Source organism: Ascochyta rabiei, chromosome 7 (genome assembly GCF_004011695.2).
Source record: "Ascochyta rabiei chromosome 7, complete sequence".
In the NCBI taxonomy this organism is placed as follows: Eukaryota; Fungi; Ascomycota; class Dothideomycetes; order Pleosporales; family Didymellaceae; genus Ascochyta; species Ascochyta rabiei.
Genome location: NC_082411.1, coordinates 95,532 through 117,578, shown reverse-complemented (window position 1 = coordinate 117,578; position 22,047 = coordinate 95,532). Strand labels below are relative to the sequence as shown.

Sequence of the window (22,047 nt, the reverse complement as noted above, 5' to 3'; positions counted from 1 at the left end):
GAGAGCGAGACTCGCATCCATCTCCCTCCCCCATGGCGGCCCCCCTGCGCAGGATACCGCGCCTGTCGCGCATGCCGCGCCCCTCGCGCGCCCTCGCGGCCTCGACGACGCCCTCGGCCGCCTTCTCGACGACGCCCTCGGCCGCCTTCTCGACGACGCCGACGGCCGCCTTCCTGCTGGCGGCGGGCAAGCAGGACAAGAAGAAGCACCAGCAGTTTGTGCGCCGCTGGCAGAAGCGGCTGCTGGGCGAGTCGGAGCCCATTGGCGCCCACGTCGACCCCTACGACCCAACGTCGCCCGTGCGGATCGCGCCCGAGGACCAGGGCGAGGAGCTGGAGGTGCTCGACGACGAGGCCAGCGCCGCCTTCCCGCGCTACCAGCAGGCCGAGCACGGGCGCGGGCTGAGGCACGTCGGCGGCGATGCCTGGCTGGCCACCAAGGACGAGGCCGACATGGCGCGCGAGTTCGAGAAGCTGGCCCTGCGCACTTACACCCCGCTGACCCTCGACATGGCCGACGAGATCGAGGCGCTGACGGGCACCCCGTACACGCTGCGCGACGGGAACCTGCTGCTGGCCCAGACGGTGCACCGCGTCACCGCCCGCCCGTACACGGCGTTCAAGTAGGCACCCGCCCTCCACCACCTCCATCACCTCCACCGCCTCCACCGCCTCCACCGCGTTTCGCGTGTCGCGATTCCTGCTAACCGCGCCCCCCGCAGCTTCGGCCTGAACAAGCGCACCACCGACCCCGTCAAGCTGCGCAAGGCCTTCGCCCAGGCCGTCGCCGAGGTCTTCGCCTTGCACCACGCCGGCCTCGACCTCGACCTCTCCAAGCTGCCCAACCGCGGCGTCTACAAGCGGCCCGCGTGGGTCAAGAACATCAAGCTCTACCGCACCCACGCCGGCGACTTCGCCCTCGCCTTCCCCAAGCACACCAGCGCCGACCACTTCATCAACCTCATCCACGCCACCCCCGAGTACGACGCCGGCGAGCCCGGGCTGCTGCACGCCGACGAGCTGCTGGACGACGACGCCGCCGCCCCGGCCGTTCCCGAGGCCCCGGCCGCCGCGCCCGTCATGGACCCTGCGACGCCCGAGTACAAGCGCGGCGCCGTCGTGAAGCAGGACGCTGAGAAGACGTTTGACTTCATGTCGAACCGCCCCGTGCCCCGCCCCGCGCCTGTCGTCGAAGAGGCTCCCGTGGTGGAGCCAGTCGTCCAGGTGGAGCAAGTCGTCCAGGTGGAGCAGGTCGTTTCCGCACAGCCCACACACACCACCTCGTCACCCGCCCCTGCGCGCCACGCCGAGCTCGAGGCCAAAGCGCAGAGCCTCACCGACGCCATCACCCAGCTCAGGAGCGAAGCTCGTCTGCACAGCGAGCACACGGCCTCGCAGGTTAGCGAAGTCCTCTGGCGCCACGTCCCCCTCACCGACAACGACGTCAAATTCGCCGTAAGCCCATCTTGATCCATGCCACCAACCACACGCTGACCCGCCCAGATCTTCAAGCGCCTGCTCCAACTCACCGGCACGCGCATCGCCGACCCCCTCCTCTCCTCCTCCACAACACTCGGCGACCTCTACGGCCACCTCCGCGACGCCGCCAAGCCCGCGCCCACCTCCCTCTTCTCCGCCCTGCACACCGAAGGCCAGCACCTGCGCGAAAAAGCCAAGCAGCAGGCCACCCTCGACGCGAGCCCGAGGAAGCCCCGCGCCGACCTCGGAGACCTGATCCACCTGGGCAACGTCGAGCTGCGGCGCTCCAAGCCCACACTGACCGAGAAGCGCACCAAGACCGGTATGGAGAAGGTCGTGCAGTACGCGCTGTGGGAGCGCGGTCTCGACACCAAGGGCAAGCGGGGCAGCAGCGGCAAAGGACGGAGGGACGTCCCCGTTGGCACGCCCCTGAGCCAGCGGAGCGCAAAGTTCTTGATCGCCCGCACGAGCAGCACAGCATCGTGAACAATTCGTCGCCAGACACGGTTTCAGATTGAGAACAATGAAAGCGACTTTGTACATTATATCATGTAGGCCGACTTGTAACGTGTAAGGAGCACCAGAAGAGATGTCATTCATCAATACATTTCGTTCCAAATTAAATTGTTGTGTTGTGTCATCCTCTGGTTATTTACATGATTCATTCTAACTAAATTGTAATGTTGTGTCGTCCTCTGGTTGTGAACACAATTGTTCTAATTAAATTGTAATGTTGTGTCGTCCTCTAGTTATAAACACAATTCATTCTAATTAAATTGTAATGTTGTGTCGTCCTCTAGTTATAAACACAAGTTAATATAATTAAATTGTAATGTTGTGTCGTCCTCTGGTTGTGAACACAATTCATTCTAATTAAATTGTAATGTTGTGTCGTCCTCTGGTTGTGAACACTATTTATTCTGATTGAATTGTAATGTTGTGTTGTCCTCTGGTTGTAAACACAATTGTTCTAATTAAATTATAATATTGTGTTGTGTTATTCTCTAGTTATTTACATGATTCATTCTAACTAAATTGTAATAGTATGTCGTCCTCTAGTTATAAACACAATTGGTCTAATTGAATTGTAATAATGTGTCGTCTGGTTATTTACCTGATTTATTCTAATCGAATCATGATGTTGTCGCCTCCAGTCCGCCTCGGTACACTAAGCTGTGTAGTGCTGTTTGTTGTACGGCTCGTGCGTCTGTCCTTGATACACGACTGATCTGCCCGCCTACCCCACGCACCAGCACATGCACAGCTTCCCACCAACAACCCGAGCGACCATCGAGGACCGCAAACGTTCCAGGATGCAATCTGCATGACAAGAAAACTTGGATTTCGACATATCTGGATGCTTTCTTGTGCATTGTTCAAGATGACATCTAAGATTGGGAAGGAGAGTCGGCATAAATGGCTTCTGTGTACAGCAATGGATACCCTACCTTGGACCGCACTAGCTCGGCAGATGACGACTGTGGTCTCTTCTCTGCAGCACGCGATGTTGATGTCACTGGCATCTCTCCTCTCAGTGAGCCATATCGTCTCTACTTCCGAGAACAGATCCAGCACTACATTGATTCCGTACCGCAGAGACATCCCCACATGACCTGCTTTGGGTGACACATCGAGTGAGACCAAGAGACTCTAAAACCTAGACCATCCCGTCGGTTGGCACCAACGTGGTCTTGGGCTAGCCTTTGCACCCCCGTTAAACATCTCAAGGACGGTGCTTGTTCTCCCAGTGAACAAGCTGAGGTCAACAAAGGAAGGTTACCGGTACATCATACAACAATTGAGAGCTGCAACGTTACTCTGTCATCATCCGCAAACTCGAGGCAGATTGCTGGGGGCTCCCTTGTCTCTGGCCTTTGGATTACTGATTGGCTCGAGCGTGAGTTAATGCCGTCCTACGAGCCAGATGCCTTTGAGCATTTTGCGTGCTTCAAGTTTGGTCGTTGGAGGATGAAGACAGACTCGTGTTCGAAACGGACGGCCCAGATCATGTAGCTTCTACGTCGCAAAGACACTGTCTCCGAATGAGTACCGCAAGACAGGACGGACAGAGAATCCCCTTCTCGCTAGTGTTGAGGAAATCACCGCAGCACATTGCCTGTTTTGAGCGAATCGGTGCTGTCCGTGCTGCTCTATGAAGCGACGAGCAGTCTGCTGAAATGTATTCTATTGCAGAGTCAAGAACTGTGACCATCGTCTGATGACGGCACGACCGCATTTTTGATGTGGAACAATCGCGTTCTGGTCTGTAAGGCTTAAACGATCATCATGTTTGCCAATGCTGACGGCTTGGTACTACATGGATGAGTACCAAAGATCAGCATCGTCTGACACGCATGGCGGGGTTCGACATCATATAACCATGAGTTCGTCCGCGTATGGCAGCTCCAGAGCTTCATAACAAACTCTGGTTACGATGTTGTCCTTTGTTCATCCATTTCAGGTATCATTGCTTGAAGCTGCTAGCACCCTCCTGCTCGTCTGTGCCACGTATGCCATCTCACTCGCCGTGTACCGCGTTTACCTGCACCCATTGTCGAAGTACCCAGGCCCAAAACTCGCTGCAGCAACGCAATGGTACGAGTTCTACTTCGACGTGCTCAAACGCGGTCGCTTCGCCTGGGAAATCAAACGCATGCACGACCTATACGGTCCCGTTGTTCGCATCAACCCCCACGAGTTACACGTGTCTGAGCCGGAGTTCTATGACGAGCTGTATGCCGGACCTACGAAGAAGAGGAACAAATACAACTGGGCGTACGATCTCGCCATGGTCGAAGGCTCGGCGTGGACTACACTCGACAACGACTTACACAGGAAGCGAAGAGCGCCACTCGCACCTTACTTTTCGCTATCTGCGATAAGACAGTTCGATCCTGTGATTCGAGAAAAATTGAAAATCTTGGACCAAAAACTTGAGAAGTGCAGGGACAGCAACAAGGTAATTTGTCTGGATGACGCATTCGTAGCACTTGCCACCGACATCATCACTCAGTATGCATTCGGTGTCAGCCAAGGGTTGCTTGAAGCAGATGAATTCAACCCGGGCTGGTTGAAGCTACTGAGAGGTACAAGTGAACAGTCACTCCTGACGAAGCACGTACCGTGGCTGGTGCGTGGACTCAGAAGGGTCCCTGTGGCATTGCTGCTATGGCTTGAGCCCCAAGTGGCTGAAGCAGTGCGATTTTCCGAGGTCAGCACTTTCACTCGCTGCATGTCGTTTGTACTAACACGAAATACCAGGACGTGCAACGAAGTCTGGACAACGCTATATCCGACAAACACAAGCGTGACTCTCACAACGTGCATCCCACCATCTTCCATGAACTCCTAAACAGCGATCTGCCCGCGTCCGAGAGATCGCCCAAGCGCCTCCTCAGCGAAGGTCTAGTCGTCGTCGCAGCAGGCACGCTCACATCAGCACACTATCTCAAAACGACCGCCTACCACATCCTCGCCAACCCAGCCGTGCTGGAGCGCCTACAGGAAGAGCTCGAAACAGTCATGCCGGATGCTGAAGTCCTCCCACCCTTCCAAGACTTGAACCAACTCCCCTACTTCAACGCCGTCATAAACGAAGGCTTCCGCCTCACCCACGGCGTCATCACCCGCCTGACACGCATCGCACCCACCGAAGCCCTGCACGTCCCCGGAACCACCTTCACCATCCCAGCCGGAACACCGACCAGCATGAGCTCCTGGCTCGTGCATCTCCACCCCGCGCTCTTTCCCTCACCGGACGCGTTTCGGCCGGAGCGCTGGCTCGAGCCCGGCGCGGAGCGGCTAAAAAAGCACCTTGTGAACTTCATAAAGGGGAGCAGGGTTTGTCTTGGCAAGGATCTCGCGCGCGCAGAGATCGTCTATACGCTGGCCCTGCTCGTGCGGAGGTGGGCCGCGCGTGGGCGCGAGGGGATGGGGATGCGGCTGTGGGAGACGACGAGGCGGGATGTGGAGATTGAGCGGGATTTTTTTAATCCGTTTCCTGCGCTTGATAGTCAAGGCGCGAGGGTGGTGTTTGGGTGAGAGCGCCTCTTCTGCGCTTACTGAGCTGATGCCCGAAGTTTGTGGTGTCTTGAGGCGGACGGTTGTAGTTCTGGCTTTGCTGTGCGGTGAGTTCACACAGTTGTGCAGCGATTTGGGTAAATAGATTCGAGCCGAAGAAATAAACGTGGTTGGAGTCCTTTTAGTCCAGCGCTGCAACGGCTCCACGGCGATTGCACCCCCAATTGATACGAAGCATCTTCATCTCTGCCACTGCAAATCATGCTTACAACCACAGTCTGTGCGGATGGCCGCTTTCCTGTGTTATACGCAAGCCTTGCAAAAGCGCTAGCTCCTCCGTAGACAACCATATTAGTTCATCCCGCTCGGCAAGATCCTCGCTTGCATCATCCCCATCTTCATCTGCGGTGAGCAGGGTCTGCAATCCTGGTGGACGCCCAAATCCTGAAAAGCTGCTGGTGGAGCAATTGCCACGTGCCGAGACCACGTCGCTAGACTGATCCAAGAGGAGCGCGGGAATCCGGGCCAGGGGCAGCTGAAAACCAGAATCTCGCAGCCGTCTTGGTACATGCGTCAGTGAAAAGAAAAGAGTGGAAACAGCGGCTCTGTTCGGGGGGGATGACGTTGACTGAAGAAGAGATTGTCAGCAACTTGTTCGTCTACGCATTCGCTGGGAACGATACTACTGCCATTTCGCTTGCTCACCTGATTGTGGACCTTGCAGCTCATCCTGAGGCGCAAGAATGGATTGCCGAAGAATTGCAACATTACCTCTTGATGAAGATGCGTCGAAACGTGACTATAACGTGGCCACACCGTGCAGCCCCAGCTCCGTCCTGGGGAGACCATGGTAGAGGCGCGCAGACGCATTTTCAAGGCTGGCAGGGAGATTGAACACGAAGGTCATATGCTGCATGGGATGAGACATCCGGAATCGATGGTTCTTACTTGCACCAGACGCAATGAGTAGTTTGTAAGTGAGGGTGTGTGATGAAGGTGGCACCAGTGATCCCAGGATGCTTGGAACCTCGTATATGCGTTGGAACAAAGTCAAGCCTATCTGGTCTTTGTCTGGAAGCCTCTCATCTCTTCGGGGATCAGCCTACACACCTTTCGAATGGCGAATCGAGGGAGGGCTTCGAACGAGCTCAGGCCGGAGAAGCATGTGTTTGTGCACAAAGACGGGTGCATTGGGTCAGATGTATAGTGGAGACGCAAGTATCTGAATTTCCATTCCTGGTCATCGCTATTCTGGTGTCGTTTATCTGTGTGAGAGTGGCCTGGTTCCGCATCGTACGAACATATCCTCGGACAGAGCCCGGCAGGTAGATCACCCCGAGGCTCGCGGGTTGCTGGGAACTGTCGGCATGTTGTGTGTGGTAATCACGACCTCCATGTCTCGCGATTCGAAATGACCGTCGTGCTTGCAAGAAGGACACAGCAGCTGAGCTGCCTGTGATACTTCTGTCCTAAGTTGTTTGTTGCTGCCATACTTCTGAGTGACCGAGCCATCACCGCATGTATCTCTTCTCTAGTGTTATTCCATACCTCTGGAAAGTTGCATTTCAAGATGAAGCCTTCGTTAGATGTCGAGTGTATACATGTTGGTGTGCGCTGGGTTGATAACCATGATGCGCTACTGTGGCAGCCCTATTTGACAGGCACGATAGAAAGAAAAAAGACTCCATCACACGTGGTTGTCTTTTGTTGCAGAACAAGCCTGGCAGGACAAAAGAGGAAGTCACGACGACAGGTGGAGTTGCGGCTGAACACGGCATCTCGGTATGACGTCACGCTCTCAACCCTTCCGCCGCCAACGACCGGCTTTTCCCTCCTTATTATGGCTTGGCCATTAGCGGTAGGCTTGTTTTCAGCCGCATGAGACCCTCCGCATTGCAGAAAAAGCCGGCTACACTCTCTTAGCAGTAGCCTCTCAAGCAGTACTGCTGGAGGCCTCAAGCGTAATCGTTGCTGCTCTGCAGCTGTAACAGAAGTTGTTGAAGTCTAATGATGTATTTTTTTTGGGTTGTAGGTGGCCTGCAGGACAGCATTGTATACCTCCCTGTACGATTGAGGGCTATCGGCTTGTAGCCGGCCTCTGCTGCAACGCGAGAGATCGTCGTTCCCCCTTCCCTGGGAGGCGGTTGGCAAAGATGCAATCAGTGAAGTTTTCTCGACTTGCACCAAGCTTATCGTCACTTAAGCGGGCCCCCCATCTTCAACGAACTATGATCGCCCGACAACACCACGACAGGCTCCACTCTGCAATAGAAAGCGCATCGACGATGCAGTGATAATCTGGCATACTTCAGAACGACACTCCCCCGACTGGCCCACTGTGAAGAGTGGAGTGGTGGATGTTGTCGTGCTGGGCATTGTGTCACAGGTTGTCCTGGCGAAATCCTCCCATGAAGAATTCTCGGACAACTCTGCGTTGAAAAGACCCCATTAATCTCCTTCAAACCCCATCCTGTACTCCAGCTTTCCCCCGACATTTGCTACGATGTTCGAGCAAGAAAAGTCCAGACAACACTCCCCTCCACAGACCAATTCGAGACGGCCTTCAGCACGAGATACTCCAGCAACAACTCGACCAAATTCTGTACGCGAGAAGAGCGACGATGAAAAGTCCAGGGAAAGCATTCCAGAGGACTGCGAGGACCGTGAGCAGCAGCACCCGCCTACTATTCCCGATGCCCAAGGTCGTCGCGAACTGAAGGAATGGGACTGCTGGGACAAGCTGGCTTATTCATGGCCTAAGTGGAAGAAAGCCATGTACCTGGCTTCTATCGCCGGTATCCAAATTTCCATGAATTTCAACACCTCAGTCTACCCTAGCGCTGTCAAGCCCTTGGTCGCACACTTTGGTATCAGCGAGCAGCAAGCGCGAGTGGGACAGATGAACTATCTGGTCATGTATTCTTTCGGCTGCGAGCTTTGGGCGCCCTGGAGTGAAGTAATTGAACCCCCTGTCGTCGTGGGCTTTTGTGCTAAATATCGACAGGAATTCGGAAGGTGGCCGATTTTGCAGCTGAGTTTGTTCTTCATCAACTGCTGGCAGATACCCGCTTCAGTTGCTCCGAACTATGGCACGATGATTGTAGCTCGTGCTTTGGTACGTTAGTCCCTCGATTCAGGTCGAGTATGGCTAATTTTATCAGGGTGGACTCTCCACTGCTGGAGGAAGTGTGACGCTTGGTTTGATCGCAGATCTCTACGAACCGGAAACCCAACACTGGCCATTATGTTTCATCGTGCTGTCCTCAACCATTGGTACTAGCATTGGTGGTGTCATTGGAGGCCCCATCGAGAAATGTAAGTCACATCTTGTAGTAACGAGCTCATACAGATACAGCATACTGACGGCTTTGCCCAGACTTGTCATGGCAATGGAATTTCTGGATCCAGCTGATCTTCGGTGTCGCTGTTCAAGCCATCCACTTTTTCATGCCCGAAAGCCGATCTACTATTCTCATGGACCGAGAGGCTAAGCGACGTCGCGGGACGGGCGAAGATCCCAACATATATGGACCAAACGAACTCAAGAGCCCTCGAATCTCGTTGAAGGAGGCGGGCAAGATCTGGCTCCGCCCCTTTGAGATGTTCGTGCGGGAACCAATTGTTCTGTTCCTCTCTCTTCTCTCCGGATTTTCGGACGCGCTGATTTTCACATTTCTGGAAGCTTTCGCTATCACGTTTTCAGAGAACTTCGGGTTCGGTACCTTGCAGGTCGCATGGGCCTTCATTCCAATCAACGTATCCTACTGTCATTCGTCCTGCTTAGTTAACGGAAGCGCAGCACACTGACAGCTCTCTAGTTTTTGCTTACTTTCTGTACTGGCCAATTTTTTGGCGCGATGAGCGTTTGAAGAAGAAGCACGGCCCTGATTACTTTGCACCTGAGCGACGCTTGAAACCGCTTTTGTGGCTAGCTCTGTTCGAGCCGATCGGTCTCATCGGCTTTGCGTAAGCTCTTTCTCTTTTTTTCCCCCCTTCCCTTTTCCCCCGTACTCTTAGACAATGCTAGCTCATCATGCTAATATCGTTCTACAGGTGGACGTGTATGGGTCCTCCTGAAACACATTGGATAGCACCATTTTTGTTCGCATTCCTTGTCGGCCTGGCCAACTTTGCTATTTAATACTCATCTGTTGATTACATGATTGCGGCCTACGGACCGTACTCAGCATCTGCTACTGTAAGTCCATTACCTTTTCGATCAGTCTGAATGTTACTAATCATGTCAGGGTGGAAATGCATTCGCAAGAGACTTCCTCGCTGGTATCTCTGCCATGTATGCCGCCCCTCTGTACCACAACCTCAGCCAAACTCGTCCCTCAGAGTTAGCTACAACGACACTCGCAGGCTTGTCTTGCTTGGTTGTCGTACCGATTTATGTATTCTATTGGAAAGGACCCGAGATCAGGAAGGCAAGCAAGTTTGCTTCCATTCTGGCCGAAGATAGGAAAGCTGAGGGTGTCAGGCGTCTCAGCAAAGCGGACAATCTCCCAGCGTAGACTAATTGTCCGTGCGCTAGGAATCACTCCTCGGTCCAATTCCATAACTTCACTGCCAATTCATCATTGTCCACCACCTTGTTCCGCTTTGTTTTTTTTCTTGACAGGCGTGTAGTACGCGCCCGTTTCAATCTCATCCGAGCGACCTGCTGTCGCCCAAAGTTGGCCAAGTGCCCCGGTCTGCACGTCAGTGAAGAAGAGTTTGATCCCAGCATTGAAGATCCATGATAGTTCGGGATAGTTCTTGATTGTGTTGGTAGTAATTCCGGTGTTGACGATCCCAGGATGGAGCGAGGCGCACTTGATACCAGGGTACCGTTTCGCTAGAGACTTGATGAAGTAGAGGTTTGCCAGCTTGGGTTGGCCGTAACGAGCGCATCCGGAAAGGTGCTGCTTGAGAGGATTTCAGCCGAGAGAATAGAATGCCTCCCTGAGGGGCAAATCGGAATGCATCGGAGCTGAGCTGGACCACGCGCACGTCACTATCTGAGAGCTTTGACGTCTTCTCGAGGATAGGAAGGAGCTTGATGAACAATGCAGGCCCCATGTGGTTGGAGCCAAACTGCATCTCAAAACTGTCCTTGGTCCTGGAGGGACTCCCATAAGCCCTGCATTATTGAGAAGCACGTCCAAACGATCGTATTGCTGCACGACTGAAGCCGCAGCCTTCTTAATCGAGTTGAAAGATGAAAGGTCCAAGGCCAAGAACGCGACCTTTGCCCCCGGAACTGCAGCCTCGATCTCTTCGACGGCTGTTTCCGCCCTGGCCTGCGAACGTGCTGCCATTATGATCTGGCGTGGGCCATGCTTCGCGAGTTGGAGAATAGACTCTTTACCCAGTCCACTATTGCTACCAGTTACGAGGATGACCTTTCCAGCGAGATCAGGGATATCTTTGTCAGCGAACAGGAGAGAGACGGCGAGCTGCCAGGCAGGCCAGCTCTTATCACCGAATATCGGAACGCTCAAGGTTGGCAATATCCAGGGTTTCTTCGTAGTACCATGAAGTGTCTGTGCCATAAGGACATTGTCTTCATTATAGTATGTAACCGCGATGAAAAGCTCAGCATGACGATTGTACATCTATTGACGTGATTTGAAGTCGTTTTCCAACGTGAATTTGTCTAGGTCGTAAGTGGCTGCCGCATAGCGCATCTTCGTGAAAACTTCCTCGAACGCGCAATCCGCAGCACGATATTGAGGTTCGATAGAGTTCTGAAAAGCGCTAGGCACTGGGAGTCGACACTCGAAATGGGACCTTGGATCAATCGGGTGGAGTTAGACAAAACAAAACCAAGGTTTCATTGACTGTCTAATTGTTGACAAATGTACCAGGTACTTTCTGTACTGGGAGATCACCTAAAGCTCGCGAAGAACTTTGGGAGTGCTACTTGATGGGCGACATTACGATCTTATACGTATCAATGGGCGGAACCACATGCATCGGCAGAATGTAGATATGGCCTACTACTGAGCTAGAGGCTGCTAGAGACGCGCTACCTTGGCCAGTCATCTAGATACGTTCTAGTATCGGACATGCAGCTGTCACTAGTCAAAACGAGGCGTCGATCGAGATGGGGGGTTTTCCCCTTGCCTACAAATTGAAAAGAACCAGATTGTTCAAATGGCTTCGAGCGACGCATCTCCATAGATTTTTACATCGGCTTTTTTTATTATTTCATCCAAAGCTGGCTCAATTTCACTCTAAATGAGGTCGTGCGCAGTACTATAAAGCTTTAAGCCACACCACGTAGACTTGGCGCCTGATCGGCCACAAGAAAAGGTAGATCCAGCGCTAAAATGAAACGATGACTGGTACCAGAGTGAAGTAATGCTTTTGAGGCATGCTGCAAATGACCGAGTGATGACGTCTGGCAATACAGGATAAGAATGACAATCAACGCCTAGTCTTTGAACTTCCTTCTCTCATCCTCCAGTCTTGACGCGATGTATTTGTCTCAGATCTTCTTCGCTGCATTGGTCACTGCTTTACCAAGTATTCTGTTTGATCGCGCTATCTTACCAGAAGTTTCCATTCCTGTTGATTTCTCTTTCGAAGTCCAAGTTCCCACAACGTTGACCTCTACGTCATCTAGACCCCTGGCTCTCCTTGTCAACAGCTATCAGTTCAGTATTCCTCAAACATCCAAATCCGGAACTCTTGTTTCATGGTTGGCAAACTATGCAGCCGGTAATGCATACAACACACAAGTCACTTCCATCGATCCTTCTGCTCCTCGAAACATCACCACAATATCTCAGTCCACATCAAAGGATGGCGGTAATTCGTTCACCAATGCTACTGCGCTAGCTGATGGTACCAAAGCGCGCGTTGTCACCACATCTTTCTCCTCAGGCAACGCGGCTTCAGCGGCTGCTGGTGCTCTCGATGGTACTGGGACGACATCCACTTCCTCTTCCGGTAGCTCCAACAGTACAGCTGTAGCAATTGCCAATGCCCTCGGTGACGTGATCATCATGACCTCGGCCAACACTGTCACTGCTCTGGACTCGCAATCAATCATGAATGCCAGGGGCGCTGAGACCGCTTCCTCCTGTGCAGCAGACTCTGGCCCCGCCGCTTCTGCGGAAGCCGAGGTAGTCAACGAATTGCTCATTCCAATAGGCGAGAGCCCGAACGGGTCGAACATGTACTGGCTCAAGAGCAGTGCATATGCAGCGTGTGCAGCCGGAGTTGATGCACCGAGCCAGGGTGGTAGTTCAAGCAGCGGTTCCCAAGCATCTTTGACTGGAGTCAAGTCGACAGTAACATGTAATGGTATCACAAGTAGCCAGCAACAGACGAGTACGACATTCAAGGTTATGGTTAGAGGGAGGTATACGTTATTGAAGGGGTTCAGCGGTGCGGTCGGGGGACAAAGGGTTGCGAGTAGTACGTCAAAATGCTAGAAGGCGATTACTAAAGGCGCATGAGGTCGTCTTGTTATGTGGAAGGTGCTGATGCTGTCTTGATTGTCCTCATAATGTGGTCTGTTTTCTGCAGGGGTTGTGTTAGTGCTATCGATTTATTTACTGCCGACATAGGTCAATACGCAGATTTAGAGAGTCTAGAACTGTGAGTCATGTATAGAGATGTTTGCCATAGTTGCATTGGTACTATTATAGACAGCGAGAGTTTAAGGTAGAATACTCATCTTAGTACATGTCCTACTTGCTAACAGTGCGTATACCGCTCTTGTAGCTGAAATCAAAAGGTAATACAGCGTAGTGCTTCTTAAAATAATTTGTAGTGAGATACGGGCTAGTGCAGTAGCAGTTGTACATATAGAGCACATGCCGCATGGTACCACGAGCCAGTTTTACAAGACCGATCCCTCGAATGGCGGTGCGGAAGACATTCCGCTTTCTGTCAACCCTTGGATACTCGCAGTCTTGGAATGTGATTGGTAAATATATCCAGCTTACCGTTCAGGCTACACTTATTGCGATTTGCGATTGCAAGTCAGTTGCAGAGTGCAATATCTCACTAAGCAAAAAGCTAGTATTTTGCTTAGAGTACCGCTGATTCTGCTCAGCAACCTGATGATCAGGTGGGCATCGTCACAGCGTTCTGCACAGTTGCGATGAATGTGGAAGTCTTCGATGCTTGATAATCAAGCATTGTGCTCTAATCGTTAAATCCTAAAGCCTTCTCGGGTAATAGAAGCTTCTTGAGTGCTTACAGACCAACTGAAAGCCCGATTGAGGTGTCCCCTAGTTTCGTATCAAATTACCATATGTATATCAATGAGAACGACAGTCTACCTCTCCTTAGACCTCATCATTACTGCTCTACAGTTTCAAGATCCACTTGTCTTCTGCCCCTGTTTTAGTCGCCCTCCGAAATTTTATTCCGTTTCTTGCCCGTGCCCCAGAATCACGATGTCAGAACCAACAGGCAGGGTTCTTCTTACCGGAGCAAACGGCTTTGTTGCTGCGCACATAGTCCAGAGTCTCATTGCACAGAGATATCACATTGTTGGTACTACCCGCTCCAAGGCCAAAGCTGAGCAAGTTATTGCGCTCCATCCTTCATGGAAACCTCACATTACTTGGGTATACATAGTCGACATTGGAGCTGCGAAAGCCTATGATGAGGCGTTCCGGATGGGGCCTTTTGACTATGTCATTCACAATGCTTCACCCGTCGACTTTACCGTTAAGGATCTGCAGAGTCAGATGATCGATCCTGCAATTCGAGGGTACGTACCGTAAACCATTCTTTCTCTTGAATCCATCTAAAGCTTTAAAAAAAGAACAACAACTCTTCTTGAAGCGGCCCGGAGCTTTGGAGGACCTTTACTGAAGCGTATCGTAATTTCGGGCAGCACTTCCAGTGTGTCAAACTACTTCCAACCTGATAGCAAAGCCCGTAAGCCGTGGACGGAAGCTGATTGGAATGAGGTGAGAACTGTTGAAGCCACAAAACCTTGTGTTTATGATGCTGACTCCATAGTCAGGTCACTGTTGAGTACGCAATCGAAAAGCAGGATGCTTTCGCCGCATACATGGTATCCAAAAAACTAGCTGAACAGGCAGCATGGAAGTTCATGGCTGATTACGAGCCGAAATTTGACATCGTAGTGTTGAACCCGTACGTCATCATTGGGCCAATGCTCCAACCTGTGGCTGGCCCCGAGCAAGTGTCGAGCACCAATGCATTCCCTGTGTACAACTTCATCAACGGAACGTACAAAGATATCAATGGACTTCTCTTCCCAGCCTGGTATTTTGTAGGTCGAATTCTTCTCAACTATTCATGGAAAATACTCATTTCGTCCAGGTTGACGTGCGCGACGTGGCGCGCGCGCACATTCTGTCCATGACCACACCAGCTGCAAGCAACAAACGGATACTACTTGTCAGTGGCCTGATCACGCCACAAATGATCATCAACATCATTCGGAAGCAGTTTCCAAAACTACTCGACCGAATCATTGAGGGCAACTCCGAGAAACTGGTTCCGGACGGAATTGATCCGACGGACTGGGATGTCAGCAGAAGCTTCGAGATTTTTGGGCCAGATTGGAAGTACATCGATTTGAATACGACAGTTACAGACACTGTGAAGGATCTGCTCAACCATGAAGAGAAGTGGGCCAGCGCAACGTAGAGATCATTGATGTTGCGTAGCAATATCATGCAGGATACTTTACTATGATCGATATGTCGAATGATAGATTGTGTAATCATCGCTGTATACCAACTGAGATTATAGAGAAAGAGCGATTTCGCGCAATACAGTTGTTGGCTTTAATAAAGCTTCTCATCGTAGACCAGATCAGCACAGCCCTCTACACTCTGCCCATGTTGTCTTCATCCGTTCCAAATCCAATGCAAATGAAGAGTGATAGGTGGAGTGATTTTTTTGATTAGATTCATCATATTTTTCAAGGATCCGTGCAGTAGGAAAATATGTCCTCTACGCACGAACATCAATGCTCTATTGCGACGCGGACTGACAAACCTCTGTTACGAGTCTGAAGCAAGATTGATTGACGCTACGGGGGTAGAGTAGCCAAGGAATGACCAATCAATCAGTGGAGGCTGTGCCGCGCTTACACAGCGGCATGCATGTCAGATAGTACAATTCTGTTGGTGCGTCAGATTCTTCCCCACCTAGCCTATTACCTCTTCTGGGATGACCAAGCAATTGGTGGAGACTGTGTTGCGCTTACACAGCGACGTACATTTCAGATGTTACGATTTAATCGGTGTATCAGTCTCTTTCTCGAGCCATGTACATCTTCCCCATTTCACATCAAAACAGAGAACGTCTCCTCAGCTTTTCTTCTACCTTCCACCATGGCAGCTTTTATGATTTACGGAGCCGGCTACACTGGAGAGCTCACCTGTGAGTATGCAAAGAGTGTTGGGTTAGATTTTGTAATTGCAGGAAGACACGAGAGCAAAGTCACTGCAGTTGCTACACGCTTCCAAGTCGAAAGTCGAATTTTTGCTCTGGACAATAGCGTCGCTGATGGGACGGCACTGAACGGCATTCAGGTACTACTTAATTGCGCAGGTCCTTTCTCACAAACCGTTGGATTTCTCGTCAAGGCATGTATACAGCGTGGAGTACATTACCTTGATGTTTCGGCTGAGCTCGGCACCTACCGCTTGGTTCAGAGACTGCATGAAGATGCAGTAAAAGCAAACACCATGCTCATGCCTGGAGGCGGCGCCAGTGTGGCTCTGTTAGGTTGTTTGGCCGCCCGGGTGTTGGAAGACGTCAATCAACCCTACAGCGTCGATGTAGCACTCCAGGTTTCGGGCCCTATGTCACGCGGCTCTGTAATGAGCTCTGCGGAAAGTGTTACAGTCGATTGTCTCCAGCGACTTAGGGGCGAGCTGGTGCCACAGGATACAGGATCAACAAAGGATTTCGACTTCGACGATGGCAACGGCACGGTGACTTGCTTTCCCGTCACATTGCCAGATCTTATCACGATATGGCTATCGAGCGGTGTACCTAACATCAGAATATTTGTCCATGCATTGGGAACCTTTGACTCAACTGGAGACATCTCAAGCTTGCCAGATGGCCCTACAACTGAACAACGCGATGAAAATCCCTATCGTGCCGCTGCAGTTGTCACTGCGGCAGACGGAACTGTTAAGCGTGCCGTTCTACAATCAGTGAACGGGTATACGTTTACCTCTGTTGCTTCAGTTCAGGCTGCCAAGCGAATACTAAACGGACAGGTGGTGGCTGGCTATCAGACTCCATTCGCAGTCTTTGGGAGCGATTTCGCAGAAGTTATTACTGGATTCAGGACGAGATTCATCTAGGATGTCTCCAATATAGTCGTATGCAATATCCTGCAGTGTGCTCTCAGTCAGCAAATGCAATATCAGCAGGCAAATTCAGTTACAGCAGGTAAAATCAAGTCACAACTTAGCAATCGATTCAATATTTCATGTAAATGTTGTGTTCATGTGGTGGTTTGGATTGTCTGCGGAAAGCTGGCATTGGTGGCTACTTACAGGAGCCTAACAAGCACAATCAGCAAAGGCCCGCCACCCATAACCTATTCGATAAGCCTGTCGAACGATCCAAAGGTGGTGCTTGGCCTCATAAAGACATGTTCATGCCGGTGAAGTCGCATGCGGTTCAGATGCTCTATCACAGACAGAAAGAAGATCAACGATACGAACTAGCTCATGAAGAAGATTACAATGACACAGGTTCGAATGGTAGCAGTGGATCTGGCAGGACCGCAGGATGGGATGGCAAACGGCCTTTAGCTCGTGGGTTGATTGATCGCTTAGGGTCCGCAGCTGGAGACCCTAGGGGTAAAGTGTACGGCTTCTTAGGCCTATGTACTGACTCGCAGCGAAGCTCATTATCAGTGGACTACTTCGGTGAATTTAGGCCTGAGTCTTTTTTCTACGAGGCAATCTGCTTTTGTCTTGTCAACCTAGACGTACAGTTGGTCTTCCAAGCCTGAGGCAAAGATGGGCTTGGTCGTCCGGCCGGCTGTAGTGGATTTGACAAGTAGTTCTAGATCGATTGCCTTTGTTCTATTTGCAGGTCCGCTTGCTCCGAAGAAGACAGAATAGCCCAGGTTCTCTAGGAAGTCCGAGGCAGCCAACCCTCTGGTGCTAGCTCAAAACCACTTTCGTCAAAGCCAGGAGCGACTAAGATTGTGTTAGTGCGTTGAATCCGAGGTTGAGGTAGAGAGCGATGGAAGCTTACCCGTCGTACCTACGAGCGTCCAGCTGCCTAGGCTCCTGGCGCTCTGCCATTGCTGCTTTCCGATGGCAATCTGCGGCGCTTGTCCACGGAAGATGTCCGGTCCTAGGGTCTTGAGCTGGAGCTTAGAGCCGTTGTTCCAGGAGAGCGACAGTGTGAGCGGTGCGCCGGCATAGTAGTGCCAGATCTCGGTATCGGCCACGCGATGCCAGCGCGATTGCCCATGCTTGCCTTCGAGAAGATAGTAGATGGCCGTGCTGGCTGAGCGGTTGCCGAGGACCACGAGATGGTCCTCAAATGTCTGGGTGTAGTAGCCCTTCTCAACATTGGGGATGAGCCCCAGCTGCGTGACGATGGCCTGGGCGCTGTAATCGGCGATGGCCTTGTCGTGTTGCGGTTGGTTGTCTGAGGGCGCAGCCATGGCATGTGTTGTCGCCAACGCCACAGCTCACCAGTGTGTGTACATGGACCATGGTTGCAGACGCAGATCCGTCAGATGTCCGTTCCGCAGCACTTGCTTTACCAGTTTACCTGACCCCTCACGTGCATGATCGGTCAAGGCCGCGGCGGGCAACTGGGTGGTGAGATGAGAAGCGTTCCTGCGTGGTCGAGTGCGGACATGATCTGCCTGTGACGATTATTACCGCCCCTAGTCCACATGAGGATTACCGGTGTTACCGCACCTAGCCGCGTCTGTGCTCCGAGACACTCAGCTCCAGCTTAGCCGTCAGCACCCATGACGCGCTGTCACATCCTCTTACTTGCGAGAGATGATTGCGCTGTATAATCTCGATTGGTTTCCAAGGTATTGCCCCTACACATCAATCGCTCAACCCTTTCCTCGCTCTCGGGCATCCAACATCCAAGTCCACTTTCTCTCCATGTAAACGCCGGTTTTCGCACATTACTTGTGAGATACCAACGCACCATGTCACCGACCGCCTCCCTCGACACTGCTGGAGTCCTCAGGCAGATGCGAGAAGAAATGGCTTTCCAGGGGTTGAGGGATCCGATATAACACCATTGCACCAAAGCCCGGCTTGCACAGTCTTCATTACGGCCAGACACCAAATGGGGTCTCGTTACGACAACACTACGTCTGATACTTCACTGCGAAACTGACCGATTCAACAATATCCCAGTCCTCCTCGCGCTCCTCGTCACCAAAGATGCGCAACGCCGCGACTCTCATCCGGTATGAGCCCTCATCTAGCACCCTTCCGTCCGCCATCAATCCGTTGAAAAATGCGCGCACCTCCGTTCTTGAGATGTAAGTCAGCGGGAATCCAGCCAATGTTCCCACGTTTTTCTCGCCCTGCAGTACCTCCACACGCAGTAGAGACGAGCCAACGGAAGGGCGGATGTACATGTTCGGTATGGCCATCGTATCTCCACCGTCAGTCATCGGCGGGTTCTCGGGATCTGGTCGTGAGATAGTGTAAGAGCTGTTCGCAGGCGCGGATGTGTAACCTTGCGCGAGGTAAACAGTCTCAGGCGTGAGAACGGTAGCATCCCTCATGTTGCCTGCGACGCCGAGGTACGGGAGAACAAGCTTGTCGCCCAAGGCGATGAAGCCGCTGTACACGGGCAGCAAGGTTGCGTTGACGCCTGCTGGCGGTGCGAACTCGACGGTCACGTTGACGGATTGCCCGGCGGGAGCGACGACGCGGTCCGAGGAGAAGGAAACAGTAGCCCATGATTCTACGATGTCGTTGGGGAACGAGCCTGGGCGCAGAAGAGCGTCTTGTGCATTCAAGGTATACATTGTGACAGCTTTGCGATGGCTCAAATCGAGTACCTCGTCAGCGGAACCGGTGTTTGTGATGCTGAAGGTGTAACTGCTGACGAAGTGCTCCGTGTCGTTGAGCATCAGACTTTCCGCATCAATCTCGAGAGTGGTGTGCGCGGCGTTCCAAGCTTGCACCAATCCAGCTCCTTGCTGTGCGACCGGAGCGAGAATGTCAGGGTGCGCAGTCTTACCATCATGCCATGCCAGTGGCTTGGAGGTGTGAGTGAGCATTCTGCGGAGGCGTTTCGGTTCCAGTTTGCCGTATACTTCACCCAGCAGCGCGTAGACCCCTGCGACCAGTGGCGTTGCCATGCTTGTGCCCGTCGCGACTCGATAGCTACCCAAAGCCGTGGGCCATGTGCTCAAAATGTTCTCTCCAGGTGATACAAGCTGAGGAGTCATGCTGAGCTCCCAGCTTGGGCCCCAGCTGGTCAGTTGACCCGCGACATATCCGCCACGCTCGTTATTCTCGAGGACCTCGAGGTATGTCTGGGAGCCGTTGGCCGGAATCGTTACGGAGACGGTAGCACCTTGCGAAAGCAAGGAGAGCCAGTGCTCGGCAGCATACGGAACTGCCCTGACGACTCCCTTAATGCCCTCGGCGTAGACATATGGCTCGTCGCGCATTGTCAGGTTACTGCGCTCATAGTACACCATGAACCGTCCACCCTTAGCTGCGATGTTAGCGCCTTGGTCTTGCGAGTAGCATTGCGTTGCTCGTGAGTCTTTCGACTCCAAAAGCACGATGCGCTGGCTCAGGTCTGGTGTATCGTCGGGCAATGGCTTGCAGGCGTCGTCGACATCGGCAGCAGACCACAGCGGAAGTGTAGTATCGGCAGTGAACTCGGGGACACCCATCAGGAAACTAAACTCGTTGGTACTGTTGGTGGTAACATTGGCACTGGTCTTGTAGGAGCCTCGTTCCAGAAATGTGGGGAATTGTGTATTGGAGACTGCCCCTGTACCCGTAATACTCCTTCCTGTCGCTGGTGTAGAGGCGTAAAAGAGACCTTGACCACCGTCATTGCCCTCGGACATCACGATGGGGATCCCGGAGTCGACGATACGCGAGAAAACGGCAGCACGCATATCCTGCGCCCAGCCCGATGGGTCGCCGTTGGAGTACGATATAATATCCGCTCCATCCTCGACGGCACGAGCGAATGCCATCAACTCAATCTCATTCGTGGATGTCGTCGAGCAGCCCCACATTCGGTAGGCACCTAGTTTTACTCCGGGTGCAGAACCTGTGAAGCCATACTTGTTGCCCTCGAGCTGAGCTGCAATGGATCCAGCAACGTGGGAGCCATGACCTACGCAGTTGTCCTTGGGATCGTCGTCGGGCTTGGGTTCTGACTGGCCAACTTTGTAGTCGTCGCCTACGAAGTCGTAACCAATTTCAACGAGGCAACCTGGGCCGAAACAACCGCCGAGTGCTGGATGAGTGTAATCAATACCGCTGTCGACGACAGCGACACGGTAACCTTTGCCCGTTATACCCTCTGCGTGCAGCTTATCAACTTGTGTCATCACATGAGGCGAGAAGGTGTCTTCCGAGGTAGTTTGTCGCTTGACGTGTTTCTGCTGACTAGGTGCTGCGACACTATCTTCAATCGAACGTGTTAAGATGCGAGTTGGCCATATGTTCTCGACCTGTGGCTGTGCCTTCATCTGACGCAGGAAGTCCGAACCGCTCGAATTTGAGCTTGAGCTTTTGAGCTGGAACGAGACTCCTTTGAAGAATCGGAAGCTCAGATCCATGCGATGTTCGACCTGCACTCCCTCTTGGGCAAGAGATGAGTAGAAGCTTTCGGGTGTCTCATCGCCATTCGCAAACTCGACGATGTAGGCACCGGGCAAGATGCCGGTTGCCGCTGGCGTATCGTTGGCCCCTCTTTGTACGATCGCATTGGCGTGGAGGTGGGGACGTGGCGGGGTTGAGATAACGGATGGCACACCCAGAAGAAGGGCCGTAATGGCATAAGACAGCTTCCCCATTGCTAGAAACGTGAATTAGTGTGACAGTGTGCGTGTGGAATTGCAACCATGATGCCCATTATATTTGTACGAACACCACGACCGTGGCAGGGATGCGGATGTCGAAGCTCTGGGGAGATATCGATAATCATGATCAGTTCGTATATCCCGGTCAAATTTCCCAATTCGCCCCTCGCATGCGGAGAGAATAGAAACACCAGCATGGCGATCCTAGATAGCGTCCACTTTTCGATATTGGTTGTCGGCCCCTTTCACGATTCGGGACAACGGCCGGATAATTAACGCTATATGGCGGACCGAGCCCTTAACGGTATTATTTTTACACCACTGTTTATTATTGAACCTTCAACGCCTACTTAATCGGGCTGTAAAAATTGCTCCAACGGCTATATGGAATTCTTGGAAGTGGGTTGTCGCAGCTCGATTCTCCGGACCTATGTTCGCTTGTTGTGTTATTTCGTGAATTGGGAGTTTGAAAATGCCGCAGGCTCTTTTCTAGTCATTCGCAAGTGCTTTGTAAGGTAGATCGATGTAGACTATCGCTCATGA

The 22,047-nt window shown here is 52.3% G+C and overlaps 9 protein-coding genes across 9 annotated transcripts, besides 1 other annotated feature; 7 read left to right on the top strand and 2 right to left on the bottom strand.

Annotated features, from left to right (window-relative positions):
* Positions 1–32: 32 nt before the first annotated feature.
* On the top strand, positions 33–1,964 carry EKO05_0004606 (uncharacterized protein; the record flags this gene model as incomplete). Its single annotated transcript, XM_038939577.2, has 3 exons — positions 33–622; positions 722–1,454; positions 1,503–1,964. 3 exons carry the CDS (start codon positions 33–35, stop codon positions 1,962–1,964), a joined length of 1,785 nt encoding a protein of 594 aa, XP_038799164.2.
* Positions 635–680: a tandem repeat.
* A 1,948-nt stretch (positions 1,965–3,912) lies between the features above and the next one.
* Positions 3,913–5,519, top strand: EKO05_0004605 (uncharacterized protein; the record flags this gene model as incomplete). The annotated part of the gene is made up of 2 exons (XM_038939417.1): positions 3,913–4,689; positions 4,740–5,519. The coding sequence occupies 2 exons, from the start codon at positions 3,913–3,915 to the stop codon at positions 5,517–5,519; spliced, it is 1,557 nt and encodes a 518-aa protein (XP_038799163.1).
* A 2,482-nt stretch (positions 5,520–8,001) lies between these two features.
* EKO05_0004604 (uncharacterized protein) lies at positions 8,002–9,305 on the top strand (the record flags this gene model as incomplete). The annotated part of the gene is made up of 4 exons (XM_038939385.2): positions 8,002–8,454; positions 8,503–8,613; positions 8,660–8,813; positions 8,875–9,305. 4 exons carry the CDS (start codon positions 8,002–8,004, stop codon positions 9,303–9,305), a joined length of 1,149 nt encoding a protein of 382 aa, XP_038799162.2.
* Positions 9,306–9,657: 352 nt separating this feature from the next.
* Positions 9,658–10,015, top strand: EKO05_0004603 (uncharacterized protein; the record flags this gene model as incomplete). The annotated part of the gene is made up of 2 exons (XM_038939301.1): positions 9,658–9,696; positions 9,746–10,015. 2 exons carry the CDS (start codon positions 9,658–9,660, stop codon positions 10,013–10,015), a joined length of 309 nt encoding a protein of 102 aa, XP_038799161.1.
* A 1,947-nt stretch (positions 10,016–11,962) lies between these two features.
* Positions 11,963–12,925, top strand: EKO05_0004602 (uncharacterized protein; the record flags this gene model as incomplete). Its single annotated transcript, XM_038945619.1, has 1 exon — positions 11,963–12,925. The coding sequence occupies one exon, from the start codon at positions 11,963–11,965 to the stop codon at positions 12,923–12,925; it is 963 nt and encodes a 320-aa protein (XP_038799159.1).
* Positions 12,926–13,897: 972 nt separating this feature from the next.
* EKO05_0004601 (Methylglyoxal reductase (NADPH)) lies at positions 13,898–15,128 on the top strand (the record flags this gene model as incomplete). The annotated part of the gene is made up of 4 exons (XM_038939494.1): positions 13,898–14,217; positions 14,272–14,419; positions 14,476–14,748; positions 14,799–15,128. 4 exons carry the CDS (start codon positions 13,898–13,900, stop codon positions 15,126–15,128), a joined length of 1,071 nt encoding a protein of 356 aa, XP_038799158.1.
* A 692-nt stretch (positions 15,129–15,820) lies between these two features.
* EKO05_0004600 (uncharacterized protein) lies at positions 15,821–16,807 on the top strand (the record flags this gene model as incomplete). Its single annotated transcript, XM_038945618.1, has 1 exon — positions 15,821–16,807. One exon carries the CDS (start codon positions 15,821–15,823, stop codon positions 16,805–16,807), a length of 987 nt encoding a protein of 328 aa, XP_038799157.1.
* Positions 16,808–17,588: 781 nt separating this feature from the next.
* Positions 17,589–18,132, bottom strand: EKO05_0004599 (uncharacterized protein; the record flags this gene model as incomplete). The annotated part of the gene is made up of 2 exons (XM_038939433.1): positions 17,589–17,656; positions 17,715–18,132. 2 exons carry the CDS (start codon positions 18,130–18,132, stop codon positions 17,589–17,591), a joined length of 486 nt encoding a protein of 161 aa, XP_038799156.1.
* A 672-nt stretch (positions 18,133–18,804) lies between these two features.
* EKO05_0004598 (uncharacterized protein) lies at positions 18,805–21,498 on the bottom strand (the record flags this gene model as incomplete). The annotated part of the gene is made up of 1 exon (XM_038945617.1): positions 18,805–21,498. The coding sequence occupies one exon, from the start codon at positions 21,496–21,498 to the stop codon at positions 18,805–18,807; it is 2,694 nt and encodes an 897-aa protein (XP_038799155.1).
* Positions 21,499–22,047: the final 549 nt, after the last annotated feature.